Source organism: Balaenoptera acutorostrata, chromosome 2 (genome assembly GCF_949987535.1).
Source record: "Balaenoptera acutorostrata chromosome 2, mBalAcu1.1, whole genome shotgun sequence".
NCBI classification, from domain to species: Eukaryota; Metazoa; Chordata; class Mammalia; order Artiodactyla; family Balaenopteridae; genus Balaenoptera; species Balaenoptera acutorostrata.
Genome location: NC_080065.1, coordinates 65988523 through 66013464, shown reverse-complemented (window position 1 = coordinate 66013464; position 24942 = coordinate 65988523). Strand labels below are relative to the sequence as shown.

At 38.7% G+C, this 24942-nt stretch overlaps 1 protein-coding gene across 2 annotated transcripts in view; it reads left to right on the top strand.

Annotated features, from left to right (window-relative positions):
- Positions 1 to 24537, top strand: part of DMGDH (dimethylglycine dehydrogenase) — a 67698-nt gene extending 43161 nt beyond the window's left edge. For both annotated transcript variants that reach the window (XM_007175873.3, XM_007175872.3), the window contains 2 exons: positions 16980 to 17114; positions 23396 to 24537. In XM_007175873.3, coding sequence (XP_007175935.1) covers positions 16980 to 17114; positions 23396 to 23611 — 351 coding nt within the window. In that variant the 3' untranslated portion in view covers positions 23612 to 24537. The remainder of the gene's footprint in view (positions 1 to 16979; positions 17115 to 23395) is intronic.
- Positions 24538 to 24942: the final 405 nt, after the last annotated feature.

Below are 24942 nucleotides of genomic sequence, written 5' to 3'. Positions count from 1 at the left end.
CTGTCAGAGCACATTAAGCTAACAACCATTGAATCATTATCCTCATATATATCCAATTTCTGTTATGAAACAATACTCTATTTCCAGCCTAAAAGCTTAAGTGTGCTATTTAGCTCACTGCTTTCTAATTTGGAAGTCTATGGAAACCCTGGGCTGGGAATGAATTGAAGTAATTCTTTAGATTGCTTTTATTTTATTGTTATAATTTTAACAGCTTAACATGCAATAAATTGACATTTAAAGTATACCAGATAGACACTCAGCTCTGTAGAACAAATAAATTAACGTGTACCCTATTGCTAGCATTGCAAATATCTGCATGAATAGAATACCAAATACAAAAGGTAGAACAAGTCCAAAGTCAGGAAATAAAAATAAAAAAATATTTCATATCATTCTAGAGATAAGGAATATCAAAGAATGTCATCTGCATGATAAAATGATGATCCTACTAAGCATCAAAGAACAGACAAGCTGATATCAGGAAATTTAAGAGAAATATTATTAAAAACTAAAATTACAGTTGCATTAGCAGCTCTATAAACAGAGTTCACATATAGGAAAGATGAAAAATATAACATGTAAACTCAGTGCACAAATGGGACAAAGGGAATAAAATTTAAAAATGGAACTTGGAGGGGATATATGCATACATATAGCTGTCTAATAGTGACTTTCAAAGAGCAGAAGTTTTTAATTTTTGAATTTTTAAAGTTCTTATCAATTTGTTCTTTTGTGGATCATACTCTTCATGTTGTATGTAAAAAATCTTTGCCTAACCCAAAGTCACAAAGATTTTCTGCTGTTTTCTCCTAGATGTTTTATCATCTTTTTACATTTAGAGCTGTGATTTAATTTTAGTTAATTTTTCTATCTGGTAAAAGATATGGATTGAAGTTTATTTTTTAGCATATAGATGTCCAGTTGTTTACAGCACCATTTGTTGAAAAACGCTATATGTTCAAATGGCATTGCCTTTGTACCTTTTTCAAAAAACAGTTGTCCATATATGTTTAGGTCTGTTTCCAGACTCTCCTGTGTTCTATTGACCTATTTATCTTTCTTGATAATGATACCATACTGTCTTGATTACTGTAGCTTAAATCAGGTTGTGATAGTCCCGCAACTTTGCTGTTCTTTTACAACGTTGTTTTAGTTATTCTACGTCCTTTGAATTTCCATGAATCAAAAAGCTTGCTGGGATTTTGACTGGAATTGCATTGTCTCTATAGGTCAGTTCAAGTCTTCTAACTCATGAATGAGGTATATCTCTCTGTTTATTTAGGTAATCTTTAATTCCAAAGATGTTTTGTAGTTTATAGGTCTTGCATATCTTTTTACAGATCTATCCTTAAGTATTTTGTATTTTGATACTATTGTAAATGGCATTTTTTTTTCAAACATCTTTATTGAAGTATAATTGCCTTACAATAGTGTGTTAGCATCTGCTTTATAACAAAGTGAATCTGTTATACATATACAATATGTTCCCATTTCTCTTCCCTCTTGCATCTCCCTCCCTCCCACCCTCCCCATCCCACCCCTCTAGGTGGTCACAAAGCACCGAGCTGATCTCCCTGTGCTATGCGGCTGCTTCCCACTAGTTATCTATTTTACATTTGGTAGTGTATATATGTCCATGACACTCTCTTACCCTGTCACATCGCACCCCACCCCCTCCCCATATCCTCAAGTCCATTCTCTAGTAGGTCTGTGTCTTTATTCCCGTCTTGCCACTAGGTTCTTCATGGCCTTTTTTTTTTTTTTCCCTTAGATTCCATATATATGTGTTAGCATACTGTATTTGTTTTTCTCTTTCTGACTTACTTCACTCTGTATGACAGACTCTAACTCCATCCACCTCATTACAAATACCTCCATTTCATTTCTTTTGATGGCTGAGTAATATTCCATTGTATATATGTGCCACATCTTCTTTATCCATTCATCTGTCGATGGACATTTAGGTTGCTTCCATGTCCTGGCTATTGTAAATAGAGCTGCAATGAACATTTTGGTACATGACTCTTTTTGACCTATGGTTTTCTCAGGGTATATGCCCAGTAGTGGGATTGCTGGGTCGTATGGTAGTTCTATTTGTAGTTTTTTAAGGAACCTCCATACTGTTCTCCATAGTGGCTGTATCAATTTACATTCCCACCAACAGTGCAAGAGTGTTCCCTTTCCTCCACACCCTCTCCAGCATTTATTGTTTCTAGATTTTTTGATGATGGCCATTCTGACCGGTGTGAGATGATATCTCATTGTCGTTTTGATTTGCATTTCTCTAATGATTAATGATGTTGAGCATTCTTTCATGTGTCTGTAGGCCATCTGTATATCTTCTTTGGAGAAATGTCTATTTAGATCTTCTGCCCATTTTTGGATTGGGTTGTTCGTTTTTTTGTTATTGAGCTGCATGAGCTGCTTGTAAATCTTGGAGATTAATCCTTTGTCAGTTGCTTCATTTGCAAATATTTTCTCCCATTCTGAGGGTTGTCTTTTGGTCTTGTTTATGGTTTCCTTTGCTGTGCAAAAGCTTTTAAGTTTCATTAGGTCCCATTTGTTTATTTGTGTTCTTATTTCCATTTCTCTGGGAGCTGGGTCAAAAAGAATCTTGCTGTGATGTATGTCATAGAGTGTTCTGCCTATGTTTTCCTCTAAGAGTTTGATAGTGTCTGCCCTTACACTTAGGTCTTTAATCCATTTTGAGTTTATTTTTGTGCATGGTGTCAGGGAGTGTTCTAGTTTCATACTTTTACATGTTCCTGTCCAATTTTCCCAGCACCACTTATTGAAGAGGCTGTCTTTTCTCCACTGTATATGCTTGCCTCCTTTATCAAAGATAAGTTGACCATATGTGTGTGGGTTTATCTCTGGGCTTTCTATCCTGTTCCATTGATCTATATTTCTGTTTTTGTGCCAATACCAAACTGTCTTGATTACTGAAGCTTTGTAATATAGTCTGAAGTCAGGGAGCCTGATTCCCCCAGCTCCATTTTTCGTTCTCAAGATTGCTTTGGCTATTCGGGGTCTTTTGTGTTTCCATACAAATTGTGAAATTTTTTGTTCTAGTTCTGTGAAAAATGCCAGTGGTAGTTTGATAGGGATTGCATTGAATCTGTAGATTGCTTTGGGTAGTAGAGTCATTTTCACAATGTTGATTCTTCCAATCCAGGAACATGGTATATCTCTCCATCTATTTGTATCATCTTTAATTTCTTTCATCAGTGTCTTATAATTTTCTGCATACAGGTCTTTTGTCTCCTTAGGTAGGTTTATTCCTAGATATTTTATTCTTTTTGTTGCAATGGTAAATGGGAGTGTTTTCTTAATTTCACTTTCAGATTTTTCATCATTAGTGTATAGAAATGCAAGAGATTTCTGTGCATTAATTTTGTATCCTGCTACTTTACCAAATTCATTGATTAGCTCTAGGAGTTTTCTGGTAGCATCTTTAGGATTCTCTATGTATAGTATCATGTCATCTGCAAATAGCGACAGCTTTACTTCTTCTTTTCCGATTTGGATTCCTTTTATTTCTTTGTCTTCTCTGATTGCTGTGACTAACACTTCCAAAACTATGTTGAATAATAGTGGTGAGAGTGGGCAACCTTGTCTTGTTCCTGATCTTAGTGGAAATGGTTTCAGTTTTTCACCATTGAGGACAATGTTGGCTGTGGGTTTGTCATATATGGCCTTTATTATGTTGAGGAAAGTTCCCTCTATGCCTACTTTCTGCAGGGCTTTTATCATAAATGGGTGTTGAATTTTGTCAAAAGCTTTCTCTGCATCTATTGAGATGATCATATGGTTTTTCTCCTTCAATTTGTTAATATGGTGTATCACATTGATTGATTTGCGTATATTGAAGAATCCTTGCATTCCTGGGATAAACCCCACTTGATCATGGTGTATGATCCTTTTAATGTGCTGTTGGATTCTGTTTGCTAGTATTTTGTTGAGGATTTTTGCATCTATGTTCATCAGTGATATTGGCCTGTAGTTTTCTTTCTTTGTGACATCTTTGTCTGGTTTTGGTATCAGGGTGATGGTGGCCTCGTAGAATGAGTTGGGGAGTGTTCCTCCCTCTGCAATATTTTGGAAGAGTTTGAGAAGGATAGGTGTTAGCTCTTCTCTAAATGTTTGATAGAATTCGCCTGTGAAGCCATCTGGTCCTGGGCTTTTGTTTGTTGGAAGGTTTTTAATCACAGTTTCAATTTCAGTGCTTGTGATTGGTCTGTTCATATTTTCTATTTCTTCCTGGTTCAGTCTCGGCAGTTTGTGCATTTCTAAGAATCTGTCCATTTCTTCCAGGTTGTCCATTTTATTGGCATAGAGTTGCTTGTAGTAATCTCTCATGATCTTTTGTATTTCTGCAGTGTCAGTGGTTACTTCTCCTTTTTCATTTCTAATTCTATTGATCTGAGTCTTCTCCCTTTTTCTCTTGATGAGTCTGGCTAATGGTTTATCAATTTTGTTTATCTTCTCAAAGAACCAGCTTTTAGTTTCATTGATTTTTGCTATTGTTTCCTTCATTTCTTTTTCATTTATTTCTGACCTGATCTTTATAATTTCTGTCCTTCTGCTGGCTTTGGGTTTTTTTTGTTCTTCTTTCTCTAATTGCTTTAGGTGCAAGGTTAGGTTGTTTATTCGAGATGTTTCCTGTTTCTTGAGGTAGGCTTGTATTGCTATAAACTTCCCTCTTAGCACTGCTTTTGCTGTGTCCCATAGGTTTTAGGTCGTCGTGTCTCCATTGTCATTTGTTTCTAGGTATTTTTTGATTTCCCCTTTGATTTCTTCAGTAATCACTTCGTTATTAAGTAATGTATTGTGTAGCCTCCATGTGTTTGTATTTTTTACAGATCTTTTCCTGTAATTGATATCTAGTCTCATAGCGTTGTGGTTGGAAAAGATACTTGATACGATTTCAATTTTCTTAAATTTACCAAGGCTTGATTTGTGACCCAAGATATGATCTATCCTGGAGAATGTTCCATGAGCACTTGAGAAAAATGTGTATTCTGTTGTTTTTGGGTGGAATGTCCTATAAATATCAATTAAGTCCATATTGTTTAATGTATCATTTAAAGCTTGTGTTTCCTTATTTATTTTCATTTTGGATGATCTGTCCATTGGTGAAAGTGGGGTGTTAAAGTCCCCTACTATGATTGTGTTGCTGTCAATTTCCCCTTTCATGGCTGTTAGTATTTGCCTTATGTATTGAGGTGCTCCTATGTTGGGTGCATAAATATTTACAATTGTTATACCTTCCTCTTGGATCGATCCCTTGATCGTTATATAGTGTCCTTCTTTGTCTCTTGTAATAGTCTTTATTTTAAAGTCTATTTTGTCTGATATGAGAATTGCTACTCCAGCTTTCTTTTGATTTCCATTTGCATGGAATATCTTTTTCCATCCCCTCACTTTCAGTCTGTATGTGTCCCTAGGTCTGAAGTGGGTCTCTTGTAGACAGCATATGTATGGGTCTTGTTTTTGTATCCATTCAGCCAGCCTGTGTCTTTTGGTGGGAGCATTTAATCCATTTACATTCAAGGTAATTATCGATATGTATGTTCCTATTCCCATTTTCTTAAATGTATTGGGTTTGTTATTGTAGGTGTTTTCCTTCTCTTGTGTTTCTTGCCTAGAGAATTTCCTTTAGCATTTGTTGTAAAGCTGGTTTGGTGGTGCTGAACTCTCTCAGCTTTTGCTTGTCTGTAAAGGTTTTAATTTCTCCATCGAATCTGAATGAGATCCTTGCTGGGTAGAGTAATCTTGGTTGTAGGTTTTTCTCCTTCATGACTTTAAGTATATCCTGCCACTCCCTTCTGGCTTGCAGAGTTTCTGCTGAGAGATCAGATGTTAACCTTATGGGGATTCCCTTGTGTGTTATTTGTTTTTTTTCCCTTGCTGCCTTTAATATGTTTTCCTTATATTTAATTTTTGACAGTTTGATTAATATGTGTCTTGGCGTGTTCCTCCTTGGGTTTATCCTGTATGGGACTCTCTGTGCTTCCAGGACTTGATTAACTATTTCCTTTCCCATATTAGGGAAGTTTTCCACTATAATCTCTTCAAAAATTTTCTCAGTCCCTTTCTTTTTCTCTTCTTCTTCTGGTACCCCTATAATTCGAATGTTGGCACGTTTAATGTTGTCCCAGAGGTCCCTGAGACTGTCCTCAGTTCTTTTCATTCTTTTTTCTTTATCCTGCTCTGTAGTAGTTATTTCCACCATTTTATCTTCCAGGTCACTTATCCTTTCTTCTGCCTCAGTTATTCTACTATTGATCCCATCTAGAGTATTTTTAATTTCATTTATTGTGTTTTTCATCATTGCTTGGTTCCTCTTTAGTTCTTCTACATCCTTGTTAAATGTTTCTTGCATTTTGTCTATTCTATTTCCAAGATTTTGGATCATCCTTACTATCATTATTCTGAATTCTTTTTCAGGTAGACTACCTATTTCCTCTTCATTTGTTAAGTCCAGTGTGTTTTGAGCCTGCTCCTTCATCTGCTGTGTGTTTTTCTGTCGTCTCATTTTGCCTATCTTACTGTGTTTGGGGTCTCCTTTTCACAGGCTGCAGGTTCGTAGTTCCCGTTGTTTTTGGTATCTGTCCCCAGCGGCTAAGGTTGGTTCAGTGGGTTGTGTAGGCTTCCTGGTGGAGGGAACTAGTGCCTGAGTTCTGGTGGATGAGGCTAGATCTTGTCTTTCTGGTGGGCACGTCCACGTCTGGTGGTGTATTTTGTGGTGTCTGTGGCCTTATTATGATTTTAGGCAGCCTCTCTGCCAATGGATGGGGTTGTGTTCCTGTCTAGCTAGTTGTTTGGCATAGGATGTCCAGCACTGTAGCTTGCTGGTCGTTGAGTGAAGCTGGGTCTTGATGTTGAGATGGAGATCTCTGGGAGATTTTTGCCGTTTGGTATTACATGGAGCTGGGAGGTCTCTTGTGGACCAGTGTTCTGAAGTTGGCTCTCCCACCTCAGAGGCACGGCCCTGATGCCTGGCTGGAGCACCAAGAGCCTTTCGTCCACACGGCTCAGAGTAAAAGGGAGAAAAAATAGAAAGAAAGAAAGAAAGAGGCTATAATATAGTGAAGTAAAATAAAGCTATTGTAAAGCAAAGCTATACAGACAAAATCTCACCCAGAAGCATATACATATACACTCACTAAAAAAAGGAAAAGGGGAAAAATTAATATCTCCTGCTCCCAGAGTCCACCTCCTGAATTTGGGATGATTCGTTGTCTATTCAGGTATTCCACAGATGCAGGTACATCAAGTTGTCTGTGGAGCTTTAATCCGCTGCTCCCGAGGCTGCTGGGAGAGATTTCCCCTTCTCTTCCCTGTTCGCACAGCTCCTGGGGTTCAGCTTTGGATTTGGACCCGCCTCTGCGTGTAGGTCGCCTGAGGGCGTCTGTTCCCCGCCCAGACAGGACGGGGTTAAAGGAGCAGCTGCTTCGGGGGCTCTGGCTCACCCAGGCCGCGGGGAGGGAGGGGTACAGAGGAGGCGGGGCGAGCCTGCGGCGTCAGAGGCCGGCGTGACGTTGCACCAGCCTGAGGCGCGCAGTGCGTTCTCCCGGGGATGTTGTCCCCGGATCCCGGGACCCTGGCAGTGGCGGGCTGCACAGGCTCCCGGGAGGGTTGGTGTGGAGAGTGACCTGTGCTCGCACACAGGCTTTTTGGAGGCGGCAGCAGCAGCCCCAGCGTCTCACGCCCGTCTCTGGGGTCCGCGCTGATCGCCGTGGCTTGCGCCCTTCTCTGGAGTTCGTTTAGGCGGCGCTCTGAATCCCCTCTCCTTGCGCGCAGCGAAACAAAGAGGCAAGAAAAAGTCTCTTGCCTCTTCGGCAGCTGCAGACCTTTTCCCGGTCTCCCTCCGGGCTAGCTGTGGTGCGCCAACCCCTTCAGGCTGTGTTCACGCCGCCAGCCCCAGTCCTCTCCCTGCGATCCGACCGCAGCCGGAGCCTCAGCTCCCAGCCCCGCCCGCCCCGGCGGGGGAGCAGACAAGCCTCTCGGGCTGGTGAGCGCCGCTCGGCGCCGAGCCTCTGTGCGGGAGTCTCTCCAATTTTCCCTCTGCGCCCCTGTTGCTGTGGGATCCGCGCTGATAGCCGCGGCTTGTGCCCTTCTCTGGAGTTCGTTTAGGCGGCGCTCTGAATCCCCTCTCCTTGCCCGCCGCGAAACAAAGAGGCAAGAAAAAGACTCTTGCCTCTTCGGCAGCCGCAGACTTTTTCCCGGACTCCCTCCGGGCTAGCTGTGGTGCGCTAACCCCTTCAGGCTGTGTTCACGCCGCCAGTCCCAGTCCTCTCCCTGCGATCCAACCGAAGCCCGAGCCTCAGCTCCCAGCCCCGCCCGCCCCGGCGGGGGAGCAGACAAGCCTCTCGGGCTGGTGAGTGCTGCTCGGCGCCGAGCCTCTGTGCGGGAACCTCTCCGCTTTGCCCTCCGCACCTCTGTGGCTGCGCTCTCCTCCGTGGCTCTGAAGCTTCCCCCCTCCTCCCCCCGCAGTCTCCGCCCGCGAAGGGGCTCCTAGTGCGTGGAAACCTTTCCTCCTTCACGGCTCCCTCCCACTGGTGCAGGTGCCGTCCCTATTCTTTTGTCTCTGTTATTTCTTTTTTCTTTTGCCCTACCCAAGTACGGGGGGAGTTTCTTGCCTTTTTGGAGGTCGGACGTTTTCTGCCAGCGTTCAGTGGGTGTTCTGTAGGAGCAGTTCCACGTGTAGGTGTATTTCTACTGTATCTGTGGGAAGGAATGTGATCTCCGCGTCTTACTCTTCCGCCATCTTCCCTCCCTTCTCCGTAAATGGCATTTTTAATTTCAAGTTTCAGTTGTTTACTGCTAGTGTGTAGGAAGCAATGGGTTTTGTATATTGATCTCACATTCTGCAACTTTGTTAAACCCACTTAGTAGTTCTAGTACTTTTTTGTGTAGTTCTCTTTTTTCTTTTTTTTTTTTTTTGTAGATTCCATTGGATTTTCTACATGGACAATTGCGTTGTATGAAAATAAAGCTTTTCTTTGTCTCTTTTCTAATCTGGATGCCTTTCAGTTCTTTTTCTTGCCTTATTGTACTGGTTAGAACCTCTACTGGTTGAAACTTCAACAAAGTTAAATAGAAGTGGTAAGAGCAGACATGCTTATCTTGTTTCCTGATTTTAGATGGAAAACATTCATCATCATCATCAGTCTTTCATCATTAAGTATGATGTTTGCTGTAAGTTTTTCATAGAGTAAGCTGTAGGTTTTTCATAGATACTCTTTATCAGGCTGAGGACATTCCTTTCTGTTCTTAGCGCTAAAAGTTTGGGTTTTTTGGTTTTTGAATTAGGAATATTAGATTTTGGCAAGTGCTTTTCCTGCATCCATTGAGATAATCATATGGTTTTTCTTTTTTACTTTGTTATATGATGAATTACATTTATTCTCAAATGTTAAGCCAACTTTAATTTTGGCATAAAACCCACTTAGTAATGATGTATTATGTTTTTCTATGTTATTGGATTTTATTTGATAATTTTTAAAAGAAATTTTGTAGCTACATCCTCCTTATGGGATATGTTACAGCTTGCAATTATTTTGTTCATTTTTCTTGATCTTTTGACATAAACTTCTTGAGTACAGGTTCTGGCAATACAAAATACATCTTGTTTACCATTTTATCCCCAACACTTATCAGGGCTGGCACATAGCAGATGCAGATAATGCCAGAGAAGTACTGCGACCTCATCAGGAAGGGTCTCATCTGCCAGGCTAGGGAATTTGGGGTGTATCCTGGAGACACTGAGAAGCCTTTGAAGGATTTTGAGTAAGGAGTGACATTCTGGTGATGGAAAACAGGTTAAAAGGGAATTACCCTGGTGACTGGAAGATCACTTTCCCCAATTATTGAAGAAATCTAGTGGAGCGATGTTGAGGGCTTCAACTAAGGCAGTGGTCATAGGATAGAGAAGAAAGAGGTATGAGTGATAATAAAAAGGTAGGCTGGAGACCACATGAAGGACTATTTGTGAAGGGAGTGGAAAGTAGGATCTAGGATATTGTTAATGAACTAGGAAACAAAGGTGGGGTGTGATTCAGAGGTTGGAAAGACTTGCGAGGTTGGGGGCTATGGAACAGCCAAGTGGAGAGTCTCAGTGGCAGCTGAGCACATTGGTTTGGAGACCTCTGCTTTGAAAGTATTGATTTGGATCATTGATATATAAGTGGCAATTAAAGCCAGGGGAGTGCTGGGATCCCTCTTCTATAGCACCCTGTACTTATCTCTACCATGATATTTTTACACCCCATAATACTGGCTGCCTCCTTAGCTAGACTCTGAGTTCCTTGGGGACAGAGGCCAAGAATCCTCAGGGCTGGTTCTGTGTCCAATAATTCGTACAGGTTTAGTAAGTATTTGAAGGGTCTGAACCATGGCTCTGCCACTAACCTATTCTAAAACTAAAGTTGCTTAACCTAAAAGCACTTTAGTTTTATCAACTGTAAAATGAAGAAAATATCCACCTTATAAGTTTGTTATAAATATTAGATGAGCTAAAGAACATTTGATACCTCAATAAATGTTAGGTCCCTTCCATCTTATTGAATGGAATCTAAAACAAATCTTTTATGGAAAACCAACTATAGATAAAACCCTTTCAATTTTTTGAAGACTCCAGCTTCATTTCTTTGTGTTTTTCTTATTTCCTTTAAGAAATAAATAATAATTATTTACTTTGCATTTAGGCTTGAGTGCTCTACTTAAAACACCAAATGGGCAATTGTTCTTCACTGTAGTCTAGAGAGATGAAAGCTATTATGAAAACTCTATGTTCTAATTGTTGCTAATGCAGTTAAGCATAAAAGTACATCTGAATCACTTTGCTGTACACCTGAAACTAACACAACATTGTTAATCAACTATGTTCCAATTAAAAAAAAAAAAGTACATCTGACAAAGCCACAAGTCCATTCCACTGTTTTCCTGTGAATCATAAGACTCAAAGACTGAAAAGTAAATATTTTCTTTAATATTGAATCTAGTAAAAGCCATAAAACACAATGGGGGCTATTTTCATTTTGAAACATCTAGTTTGGTTTGGATGCTAATTAACGAATTATTGGCCTGGCATGGGAATCATATTTTAAATATTTTCTCCAGGTTTCAGTGTATCCACACCTTTCTTTGGGTTAATAGAGTCCCGTTTCTAGTTATATTAAAGACTTTTTTGAGAAGGAATACTTAATTGATTAGTGGTTTTGGTTAGAAAAATGCTAGATAAATTGTTTGTTTTAAATTGCCAAGAGCAAAGAATAAAAACTGTGAGTGTGAGAGTATTCATTTCCAGTCAATAACAGACTGGACTTGCTACACTCATAATTTAATATTTTGCTAATAAAGAGATAGAGAAATTGTGGTTATTATAAACTTACATGGAATGTTACAAAGTTCTGCATAGAGGAAAAGGAAGCAAGAATTGGGAAGCCTGGATTCGAGGTTTGGTAATAACTCACTTTGTCACTTTGGGCAAGAATGTTAACTCTGGGCCTTAATTTTGAAAAATTATGAAAAAAATTATGAAAAATGACCTTGGACTACGTTTTCTTCCTGCTTAAAAACTTCTGTGATTCTAACTGTGTGACTATGAAATGAATGATGGTATAATTTGTCTTGATGGGGTGGTGGGCCGGTCAGATCCATTCCCCCAAATGAACGAATCCAGTATATGGCTTCATCAGTTTAACTGCGAGACAAACACAGATGCACCTGGTATTTGACAAATGACCAGAGAAAGTTAAGGTTCACATGGACCGCAGGTTAGTCAGGGCCACGTGCTTTCCAAAGGGAGTCCCATGAGGACTGTTTTTAATGAAGGATTCCTGGCCTCATTTTAAATAAGGAACTTTTCAGGAATGTGTTGAGGGACAGCGGCAGAAATCTATCACCCAGATTTTCATCTCTGCTCTGCCACTGACAGTAGTTGGTGACCACCGGGTCTCTCTGCAGCTCTCTTCAGGTCTGCAAACGCGGGAGCGTCATTCCACAACCAGTGCTGTGCCTGGTTTCTAAGGGGGGCTTTCTTAGGACCCAGGATGTTACATTGATTCTCTTATGCCTTTGGAAACTTTTGACATTTAGATTAAAAGGATTTTGGCCAGAAATTCAATCAAACTGATGACTACTTTGAATTTTCTGATGGGTTTTGACTCTAAATATGGAACACAAGAGGTCTAAAACTAGGTTTTTATCATTTCTCTACTGGTCTGTAAGAGCCCACCACCCTGAGTTCGTATCAGAACCTTCCTTCCACTGCTGCTGTCGAATTCGCCTTAGCTACACATCTGAAAACTCTCCATTGCTCTGAGAATCCCAACCCAAAATATACTGGTTTAATTTATTTCATTTCCATGTGCTTTTCGATAATATGTGTGCTTTTAATAACGCTAGTAAGAGATGAGGAGTTACATTTCACTTAAAATCTACTTAATGTTTTCATCTGTGTGGATGTTATATTTAGGATGCATCACAGGTGGCTGCTTTAATGGCTCTTACTGCTTCTTAAAAATTAATAGATTAGAAATATAAGCCAAAATTATTTTAAGGTATAATCTCAGTGCCCCAGAAATGTTTCTCAAAGACATTAACAGCTATTTATATAGTTAATTTGGTAGTGACTCATTAAGAAATACATTTCTGTTCTCAGGTCATCCTGAAGGCACCAATTTTAATCACAGCACTTAACCTTCAGACACGTTTTCCTCTCTCACTTATAAATAATAACTATATAATAAAGTCTACAATCTTGGGAGGAAAGCCAAGCAAAATGAGAATGAAATGCTATCACCCCACTTTTAAATCTTCCCAAGTCAGGCCCAAGGTTAGCTTGGGAAGGGAGAATTGTCTCAAGGGGCAGGTGTCACCTCTTATCTGTGTTTTAAGTATGTGTTCCTTACTTTTAATTAGGTTTTTGTTGTTGTTGTTTGAGTATTGTTTTCATTCATGTCTAAGGACAATATTGCTGACAAGATCACTTCCTAATTCAGGGATATACAGATATAGAGGTTAAATTTCATTAATATTAACCTTCAGGATGTTTTCAAATCCTTTCACATAGTACAAAAATATTATTGTGTAGTGAATGTCATTCAAGATAGGTTCAGGCTACCTAGAAATAATTTTTTAATTAATTAATTTTTTTATTGAAGCATAGTTAATTTACAGTGTTGTGTTAGTTTCAGGTGTACAGCAAAGTGATTCAGTTATACATATATATGTATTCTTTTTCAGATTCTTTTCTCATATAGGTTATTACAGAATACTAAGTAGAGTTCCCTGTGCTATACAGTAGGTCCTTGTTGTTTATCTATTTTATATATAGTAGCGTGTATATGTTACTCCCAAATTCCTAATTTATCCCTCCCTCCCCGCTTCCCCTTTGGTAACCATAAATTCATTTTCTATGTCTGTGAGTCTGTTTCTGTTTTGTAAATAAGTTCATTTGTATCATTTTTTTTAGATTCCACATATAAGTGGTATCATATATTTGTGTTTCAAAATAATTTAAAAGAAACATTCTTTAGAGTATTTACATCAGCTGTTCCTGCCAGTGATAGACTCCAGGCACAGCCATTTAAAAAATGCGTATGGATAAAATCTAAAGGTGCTGACTTACATAACCAAGCCTCAGGAAAGACCCTTAACTTTGTTGGGCCTTCTCTTCATAAGCTGGGGATAAAATGATCTGTCTTATAGGAATCTTAATGAGGATTAAATGAGCTCATGATTGTAAAGCCCTCAGCATAGCGTCTGGCACATAGCAAGTGCCTAATAAATTGTAAATATTATTAATATTACTTACTTACTACTTTAATTTTTGAATTAAATTAGTAACTTAATTAAATTAATAATGAATTAAATTATTTTTTGAATTTTTTACTATAACTTTTCTCTTTTAAAGGAAGTTGTCTGGGGTGCCCATCTTTCCTGTTTCTTATGATTAACTGGTACCTTATGTTCCTGCTTAGACTTTGGTAAAATTATGAATTTGGCAGACTCCCCTTCCAGCACATCTTATTCCCCCCACCCCCATGGCATCCACCCCAGCAGTTCTCGTCCAGCACCCCCCAGAGTGCCCATTTCTGAAAGTTTTGGATGCGGCCAGCTTTCACCACAGTCCCTCTGAAGGTGTGGCAGATATTGGCTTAAGAGGCTCAGTGAAGGCAGCTCAAAATAGATGAAAAGAATGGGGCTGGGACTTCTGAGATCTTGGTTGAGTGTCTTTGGCTAAATTAACTCACTTCTTTTAGACCCCAAATCCACCATCTATGGATTGTTGGGAAGATCGACTTAAAAGCGCGAGGATTTTTGGAGAAGGGTATGCAGACAGTAGTTATCATGAAGCCTCATCTTTCAAACTCGGTTCAAGCTGCTTCCTCTATAAAACTGTTGCTGACAGAATGCTGCCCCAGACCCCCTCTCACCCTAGATAGAACTGATCATACGCCTTCTTGAGCTCCCACTGTACATGCCCCTATCATAGCAACTGTTTGTTTGCATTTCTGCCCTAGACATGCATTAGACATTTTTTGTTTTAAATTTCCAAAATGTTGTGATTTTCACACTCTCATAAAACACACAGAAGCAACAGTGAATCGTGTTTCAAATTGGTATAGCTGATTTGTATACTATCGCTGTCATATTCTACCATGTTTCCAGTAATCTCAAATCATTCTTTTTTCCTCTGATATGTTAAAACATTGAGGAGATAAAATAATTTCAGTGCTGGGCGTATTGTGATGTGGAGGGAAGGGGTCACATCTCCTCAGGGACCTCCCAGAGGCTACAAGACCCTGTTGTATTTAGCTCTGAATATCCTGTATCTAGTATCTGATACATAGCAGGGGCATAACAACAACTGAGTAAATAATTGAAAGAAAATTCTTTAATAGGGACTCAGGAGGACCCCAAACCTTCAAGATCTAAATGAATCTCTATCAACAAAGATTCAGATTTCATAATAGGAGGTGAGGAAGCCATTCAGGATCTCCCAGCACTCCACAAAACACACTATATAGTGCTTGGCCACTCCAGGATTGTGTGCTTTTCCACACAATAAAGGTTTTTTTTTTTCATTGCAATCATTGGCTTCCTATATAGACAAGAACACTAAAAAGCATCCCTTGTCATCATGTATCCATGATAGCAAGTCTTCTTTTAAAAATATACCAAGATAGCAAAAAAATTCTGTTGTAGCATTCTTTCTGTATTTAGATAAACTTGTTTTAACTATAATGAACTTTGGTTTGTTATGACTTGTGTTATCATGAATTTATCCTACATAAGAACTCAAATGAATCAAGCTCTTCCTGTGTTTGTTGTTTTGTTTTCCCCCGGTAGTCCTGTCTTAAATAACATGGGTTCCAGTCTTCTTTGAATTTTTATCTGGTTTCATAATAAAGCTTGTAGTTGGTTCTCACTATCTGGATCACAGCAGAGGGGAAAGAACTGGACTTTTGTTTTGCAATTATTTTAACCTTGGACAATGGAAACTTTCTTTAGCTTCCTGTGCAATCAAAAGTTGCAATATCCATAGAAATCATACTGCATTGTGGGCTTGTCCTAGAAGCTTTGAGTCAGTAAGGGAGTGAGCTGGGGAGGGTCTCAGGCAGAGGGTGTGTGAGGACCCCTCCTGCCGCTTCACTGAGAGGTGAAGGGGCTTGCTGAACCTAATGCTTAATGTTATGTGCACAGAAAGAGCTGTATAAATCCTACACGTTGGTAGCAGAGGACATGTTTGGCATGAAAGAGTGCTTCCTTTCTTCCTTGACCAGTGAAGAAATCAAAATTATTGTTTCCTTTTCTTTCAGAGAATAGTCTATGAGAACTGTTTTGAGAATTTTGTCTTCCGCATTATAAATCTAACTCACCAGAGATGTGATTTAGATATAACAAATTCTTCCTTTGGCTCCTTAAGAAAAGAGATGGGCACATTTATGTAGAAGCCTTACCCCAGTACCCCACCTGGGTCAGCCTTCCCTCCTTTGCACTCTCACAGCTCTTAGCCTCTGACTAGTTTCTCATACTTGTCAAGTGTCCCTGGCATTCTGCTTGGATAGAATGGTGTCTCCTTTATCAGCTAAGTGTCTCCACTGACGAGTCATGTCTCACCTGTTTGTCCTACTCAGTTGTAAGGTGTGTTACTAATAACCATGAAAGTTTGCATGCTCCCTACTTTTCTTAATGTGTAAGAATGGATTCAACGTCCTCTGTATAACAGTGTCACTCTCACTCACTTGCGCTGCATTGGGAATAACCCTGATTGTGCCCAGGGGACTGCACTAGGAGTAGGAATGTCATCTGTCATGTGTTGTGGGGAAGGAGGGGAAAAAAATGTTGAAAAGCGCAGCATTACAGAATAAGCTCTTTGATCAGAATGTCTGTGTTTGACTAATTTTGTAACCCAGGGCCCAGCATGATACCTCCCACACAGTAGGGGCTCAATAAATTCCTTGAATGAACTAACGGTGCTACCCAGTAGGTTAATGCATTCTGGGGACCATTATTCTGAAGAAAGAAAAACTGTAGGCATTTTGGAGTTGCTTTGGCATCACATTTCAAAAAAGTGAATTTCCTTCTTAGGAAAGGCTTACTTTAGGTAGAAACTGAGTCGTGCCTTGATCACTGCCCACCGGTCCCACTGTCCAGAACCAGTAGATACAAGGGTCCCTTTCGTAACCCACCATCTCAATATCATGCCTTACGTTTTTATGCCTAGGTAGTTCTGGTAAAATTGTTATCACAAGTTATTACCCTTAAGTCTAACCTCTTCTGAAAGAATAGGTGTCATTCAGGGACTAAGAAATATTTGTCTAGACGTTTGATCCAATCTGTATTTTTATTTAATGTGTAATTGGCGAGAAAATAGCAAAGGCAAATTTAAATGCTTGCATCTCTAACCTTGTCACAGTGTCTGAGTATTCATTCATCATCATTATCTTGGATTTCTGCAGCCAGCAGACTTCATAGGAAAGCAAGCACTGAAACAGATTAAAGCCAAGGGGCTGAAACGGAGACTGGTCTGCCTCACCTTGGCAACGGATGATGTTGATCCGGAGGGAAATGAAAGCATCTGGTATGATGGCAAGGTGAGTGCTGAGGACCCAGAGCGAGGGGCCGCTGCAGTGTTTCTGCAGCAGAAACTCCTTGTCTCTGTTTCCATTTACAGTTTTTTGCTAGTTATTTATCTATTGGTGAGATGACACTCTTTTGAATTCTGAAGTGACATTCAAGAAACAGAAATTACTTAACAGAAAGGAAAATGAAATGCTGCTCATTTTGGAAAACATAATATTCTATATGGTTTAATGAAAGAAAATAAACTGCAGGACTTGAAATACATTGGACAATGAGGAAGGTATGATTGAGAAGGTAAAATGACCTCTTGGCTCACCACATCTGTATCTGTGAATGCAAGAGAGAGATTTTATAGAGAATTTAGTATTCTGACTTAGCTTCTCAGGGATCTTTCAGGAGGAGGCAATTCGTACCTTAGCACATTAGCAGAAAACAATTTCCAAATGAAAACATCTATGACAAGAGAGGGTTAAACCTTAGTAAATAAAGGGAGAAATGGAAATCCTTTGGTTCTTCAAGGGGAGTAAGACTACCTTCTTCTCCCTTTGGGATGCTGCATGTCACTGTCTCTCTTGGTCTTCAGTGAAGCCAGAGTTAGATAACTTATCAATAGAATTTCACTTCCTCCACTTTTTATGACTATTTGTAAAACCCAGTTTGGCTCAATGTTTTGCTGTGTTTTGGCTGGTGTTATCAGGCAGGGGTTATCAGGCAGGGACACTCAGCTTAGACCATGTGACGACCACAGGGCCGTCAAGACTCATCTAAACATCTGTTCTGTATTGAGCAGGGTCTGCTTGGTCAACACCCAAATACTCAGAGATTCTATTCCCAGGTTGTTGTTTTTTTTTTTCCTTACGCACTACAGCCTACTTAATACTTGTTTTCATTTTCCCCATCTCTTCAGTGACAAAACGAGCACTGGAGGAGAGGAGAGCCAGTGGTGTCAATCTCAGCCTTTGGATTACTAAAGATATGGCCATCTGGGCTGAGGCAGGGGTCAGTTTGACATGGAACTAACATCTACAGATTTCCTACTAGCGCTGGATATTTTTATGTACTCTCATTTACTTTTTTAAAAATATTTATTTATTTTATTTATTTTTTTGGTTGCGTTGGGTCTTAGCTGCGACACGCGGGCTCTTCTTTGTGGCACGCGGGATCTTTCATTGCATCGCTCAGGCTTCTCTCTAGTTGTGCGCAGGCTCCAGGGCGCATGTGCTCTGTAGTTGTGGCATGCGGGCGCCAGGGCCCGTGGGCTCTGTAGTTTGTGGCACACGGGCTCTCTCCTTGAGGCGCGTGAGCTCAGTAGTTATGGCGCACAGGCTTAGTTGCCCCGTGGCATGTGGCATCTTAGTTCCCTGAACAGGGATTGAACTCGTGTCCCCTGCATTGGAAGGCGGATTCTTTACCACTGGACCACCAGGGAAGTCCCTCTCTCATTTACTTTTACAACACCCCCTCCTAGATATGTATGATCATTCCCATTTAAAGATGAGGCTTTGGGGCTCAGAGAGATCAAGTAACTTGCTTGAGGTTACACAGCTATGACATGTGATTGACGAAGCTGATTTCTGACCCAGGTACAGTTGGACTTTGAATTCTTATCCTTTTTTCTGAGCCATGCTGAATACCCCCATTTGCTCTCTTCTTTGTCTCTGATGGCCCACTGTATTCTCCTAAGCACTTCATTATATACCCACAGTTCTTGCACATCTGAGTAACAGGTGGATATTATAGTTTTAGATTCTATGAAGCCAATAGATCTTTTCTCAGATCTGAAGCTCTTTCTCAAACGCCTCACCTTTAATTGTGTTGTTTGCTCTTCTGTTTGAACCGTTCCTACTCTTACCTCACAGTCTCCACTTCCTGTTTCTGTTCTAGATCTCTGGTTCAGCCCTCTTTTCTTAATATGTTCTTTCTCTGATTTAAGATTTGCCCACAATTTCCACTGATAACCACCTCTGCCATTAACTAACTGCTTGAGCCTCTCTGGGTCTCAGTGTTCTCATCTACAAAATGAAGCCACTGAGTGAGATAATGTCTAAGGTTCTTTCCGCCTCTAATTAATTTTTCCCTGGTCGTTACACTTCCCTCACCTCATCTTTTTGTTCTACATTTTTCACTCTATTCTCATCCAACTATCTCAGTCTTCCTAATACGGTCTGCACTCATACTTCTACTGATAGTCTGTTTTACTTGGCCATGGAATGAACGAAAAGCTCTGTCATAACATTCTGTATGCAACCCCACATCGACCATGTTCAACTGACAGATTTTTAGTCATCTTAAATGCGACCATACCCAAGTTAAAAAACTGGAAACTTGTACCTTAAACTTATACAATGTTATATGTCAATTGTATCTCAACAAAGCTGGAAAAAAAGAAGAACCCTGGAAACCCAAGCACCATTTTTTTTTATTGAAGTATAATTGCTTTACAATGTTGTGTTGGTTTTGCTATACAATGAAGTGAATCAGCTATATGTATACATATATCCCCTCCAAGTTCCATTTTTAAATTGTATTCCCTTTGCCTCATTTGTGCACTGAGTTTACACATTATATTTTTCATCTTTCCTATACGTGTCATCTGTTTATAGAGCTGCTAATGCAATTGTAATTTTAGTTATTAGTAATATTTCTCTTAAATTTCCTGATATCAGCTTGTCTGCTCTTGGATGCTTAGTAGGATCATCATTTTATCATGCAGATGACACTCTTTGATCTTCCTTATCTCTAGAATGATATGAAATATTTTTTTATTTTTATTTCCTGACTTTGGACTTGTTCTACCTTTTGTATTTGGTATTCTATTCATGCAGATATTTGCAATGCTAGCGATAGGGTACATGTTAATTTATTTGTTCAGCAGATCTGAGTTCTAGTATGTGACAGCAATATTCTAGGCACTAAGGATGCAGCAGTGAACAAAACAGACAAGAATCTCTGCCCCTATGGAGCTTATATTCCAGGAGAGGGAGAGATAAACAGTGAACATAAAATAAAATAAATAGCATGTCAGAGGGCAATGAATACTTTGGGGAAAAGTAAAGTCTAATTGGGAGATGGGAAGTGCTAAAGGGAGGGATTATGATTTTAAGTCAGGCTTTATATAAAAAAATCAAGGCATAAGTGAGGGCATGAGAGGGGCTTTAATTAGTTATAAAAGCAGCTTTGCTGGGAAGTAAGTTTTGAAGAAAAGGTTTTTGAAGAAGGAAGCTTGAAGAGTTTAGAAAGTCTTCTTTTTCATTATTAATAAACTAAAACACACAGGGACAGCCAAAGAAACATAATATATCATCCAATTTAAATTATGTTCCCGCTTTCAAAGGTTATTTACCATGTTATCTTCTCTAAGTCTGTTACAGGCGTCTTTAAGTCTCATAATTAAGAGAAGAATGAGACAAGGCTAAAAATAAGTGAGGATTGTTTACATTGGTAAAAAGAAGGCTGACTGTTTGATTTCACAAAGAATATGAGAATCTACTAGGCAAAGGGTGAGGTGGTTTGTTCTTGTGATTCACTGAGCAAAACGAAGCAATGGATTTAATTGAATCTGGAAGATTTTAAGGTAGAATGATATAGAATTTATGCCAGGGAAAACCTTTCCCTGGAGACTTAGTAATAAGATAAAAGGAAAGGCCAATTTCTAAAATACTTTGGACTAACAACCCCTGGATTAGAGAGAAATTAAAGGAGAAATGAAAGTAATCGAACAGAAAGCAAAGCATTCAATAAATATTTTAAGGATAGTACTCACAAAATAAACATGCTATTTCTTTAAAGTTGCTAATGCAGAAATAACTGCAAGAAGAATCACTGCTGGGATTTTAAGAGATGGGAAGGCCCAAGGAGATGGGGCACGCAGTCTCTGAAGAGTGATTGTGGGTTTTTTATCCAGTGAGTTAGGGGATTTGACCAAGAGATTCGTTCAGGATTCTTCCTGTTTTCTTAAGATGCCCAAGAAAACCAGGTTAACTTTCCCAGAGCTCCAAACACAAATCTCTGTTTTAGAGACTCAGAAGTGAAACCAAAGTTACCAGGAAGGTCTTTCAAAAAAGCAATGATTAAAACTCTAGCCTCCCTGACCCAAATCCCAGTTTTATATCACAGAAATATGATCTAGAGGAGAAAAGCCATTTTGAAACATGTGTGTTATCTCAGCAATACCTTGGCAGTTAATAATCTGCCAGAGAGAAACTTTTACTAATGAATACATTCACTTTTTTTTAATCACCATAACAAGTTCAGAAATTATATGGAGAGCTTCTGATTTGGGATTTCAACAAGATAATTAAAAACTGGGGCTACGGAGATAGGAGTCTGTACTTAATGTCATAAATGCATAAGAGACCAGAAATGCTATAATATGACTGTTGACTGTCATGAGCCCTTTGCTGAGGCAGCTGAAACATCACCAGGCTGGTTCATGTCCATGGATATTTTTGAACACCAGCTATAAGCAGCTGCTGTGCTAGACAGTAAGGCTGTAAGGATTAGTGCGATGTTGCGTAGCCAGGAGAAGCAGTTTTAAGTCGGGCTATGTATCATTTTGCTTTTGTTGTCTTCCTTTTACTTTTTAAAAATGTGGTGTTTACATATATACAATGGAATATTACTCAGCCATAAAAAGAAACAAAATTGAGTTATTTGTAGTGAGGTGGATGGACCTAGAATCTGTCATACAGAGTGAAGTAAGTCAGAAAGAGAAAAATAAATACCGTATGCTAACATATATTCCATATATATGTTACATGGAACAATCCTGATTAGAAGCTTAGATCTATATAAAATCTATATAACAATTCCATACATATTCCATATATATGGAATCTAAAAAAAAAAAGGTTCTGAAGAACCTAGGGGCAGGATAGGAATAAAGATGCAGATGTAGAGAATGGACTTGAGGACACGGGGAGGGAAGTGTAAGCTGGGACAAAGTGAGAGAGTGGCATGGACATATATACACTACCAAATGTAAAATAGATAGCTAGTGGGAAGCAGTTGCATAGCACAGGGAGATCAGCTTGGTGCTTTGTGACCACCTAGAGGGGTGGGATAGGGAGGGTGGGAGAGAGATGCAAGAGGGAGGAGATATGGGGATATATGTATATGTATAGCTGATTCACTTTGTTATAAAGCAGAAACTAAAACACTATTGTAAAGCAATTATACTCCAATAAAGATGTTAGAAAAAAAAAGTGGTGTTTAAACCAGTATTGTAATTTTTTTGCATTTTACTCTGTTTTTCCTTTTCTTGCATCTTTTCCTTCAGATAAGAGGAGCTGTGGAAACCAGATCTAATCTTCTAATCAGGATTGTTATATAGATTTTTTTTTTGGTAGCATAAAATTATTGTTTTCATCTCCTAAATTTTGATTCCTTGTTCAGTATTTTTCTCTGGTTTGCCATCCCAAGTTATCCTATTTCATCCTTGTTAATTTTGATCATTCACACCGAACTCCATGTCTCCACTCATGTTGGAAAGTTTTATCCCCCTTCTCTACCCACCTAACTCCACCTACCTTCAAAATGTAGAACAAATCCTGGCTTACTTATGTTGCCTACCTTGGCTTCCTGGTTACAGTTTCTCGTGTCTGTATGTTAATTCCTCAACTAGGCAGGAAGCTTATGAGGGTAGGAACCAGACCTCTACTCATTCTCCAGAATGTCTAGCAAAATGTTTTGTACATGGTAGAGCTAGAGAGGGTAAAGTTAACATTTATTTAAATGCCTAGCAATTACCAGGAATTGTTAAATCTGTATATATTCATATAGAAGATTCACTTCACATTGATATTGATATATTAATAGAGTTTAATTCAGCACTATTCTGGCAGGCCATTTTCTAAATACCAGCAGGAACAGTTGACTAGATTTGCATTTGGATTTTTAGATTTTTCTCCTTTGTATCTATTATTGCCATGCTAGTTTGATGGAAGAGAATTTTTTAAAGTTCAAAATGAAAATATTTGATTCTTCTTCCTATCAGATCTCTTGGCATGAAACTGAGCAAAATAGTCCTAGGTATTAAGAAACTAGATGTAGTTATTTAAAACTGATAAATTTCAGAGCAACATGGATGTGTATTTTGAGAATTGTTTTTCATAAGTTTTAAACTTTCATTAAGCTTCTCAAAAAAGTGAAGTTTTCCTCCTAGTGTTATCCTCACAGACAGCATATCATAAAACTCTGTAAGTTGAACGTATCTTTTGAGAATTTTCATCTAAAGAGGAAGCACACAAAGCTGTGACCGAGATGCTGAGGGCGGTAGGGTCTTGTTTTTCAGGTGGTTGGCAACACGACCTCCGGAAGCTACAGTTACAGCATCCAGAAGAGTCTGGCTTTCGCGTACATCCCTGTAGAGCTAAGTAAAGTGGGGCAACAAGTGGAAGTTGAACTATTAGGCAAAAATTACTCAGCAACCGTCATAAAAGAACCCTTGGTGTTGACGGAACCAATCAGAAACCAGCTTCTGAAAAAAGGTGGAAAGGACAAAATTTGAAAAGACTTTGAGCAGGCAACTGAATTATGGTTGCTATATGATTGCACTGAAAATTATAACTGATTTGCTGGGGAATAGGGGAAACCAAAAAATTTATTTCAAAATCATCAGAATCTTAAAACCGTTCTCTTGTTTTCTAAGCAAGATAGAATAATGGATGAGTGATTTACATTGTTGTTTCAGATGAAATTTGAAGCTAATGTTTTTACTATTCTATATTGTTGTTTATGAAACTCAGCAAAACATTTAAGTGTTTGCTAACATACAATCATTATTACAACTGAAGCAGAAAACATTATATAATTTTAGGAACATTTGTATGTGGTTCTTGTTAGCTGAAAACAAATTATGTTTTACATAAAGACAAAAGCAGTATGGTTGATGTATTTACTTCATTGAAAAATACTAGTTGAATAAGGGATCATTTTAATTTTTCATAATATATCTAGGAAGAAAATAGTAAAATTTAACATTGGTATATGTAACATTTTTATTCAATTCCTTGAAATATTTACTTCCTTAATGACTTCCCTGAAAGCAGTTTTATGGGACGTCATTATTGTCCTTTCAAAGGTTGTTTTAGAAGAGAAATTGCAAACAAGAACAGAGTCTTCCAAAGGAAATGGTACTTGTAAACCTTCTGAGATGAAGCCGAAACATAAATTGTGCCAGTACAAACACAGTCTGAATACTGAACACCTCTCTTTGGGAAAGAATTAATGCAAGTTGACATCACATTGTGCCGTTCTGAATATCATTTCACAAGCATTTGACAAAGCAGGTCAAACAAGAGCTTTAAGAGCTGACAGGATTGCCCTTAACATTGTGTACAGCAAGAAAAAAAAGCCATTTAGGAATAATTCTTTGATGTACCTCTTGAAATTATTTGTGTTTAGTTGACAGAATAAATCAAATTTTTCATAAAAGGTAGTTTGTCATTTATCATTTGTTCTACACACACACTTGCTGCCTAGGAAAAGTTCAGTAAATAGGTATTAAAGAAGCTGAATGTGAAGCATAATAAGATTCTATAGTTAGAATAGATTTTAAAATAATTTCTTAACTTGTAAGTTTTGAAAACATGCCAAATTTACATTTAAATGTTTTATAAAAGTAATCATGTATTAGAACTCTTCAACATGCCATTCATTTATCTTTGGTATCTCCTCTTACATGAGAAATGAAGGAAATCTTTTTGGTAACAAACATTTGCTAATTATTAAGAATATTATCCAGACCCTCTCTCCCAGTTCTGGTATAGGGTATAGGTGTTTTTCATTCTCTGCCTCTCTGTAGCCCTATTGTTAATTGTGTTAAAACTAATGAAAGAA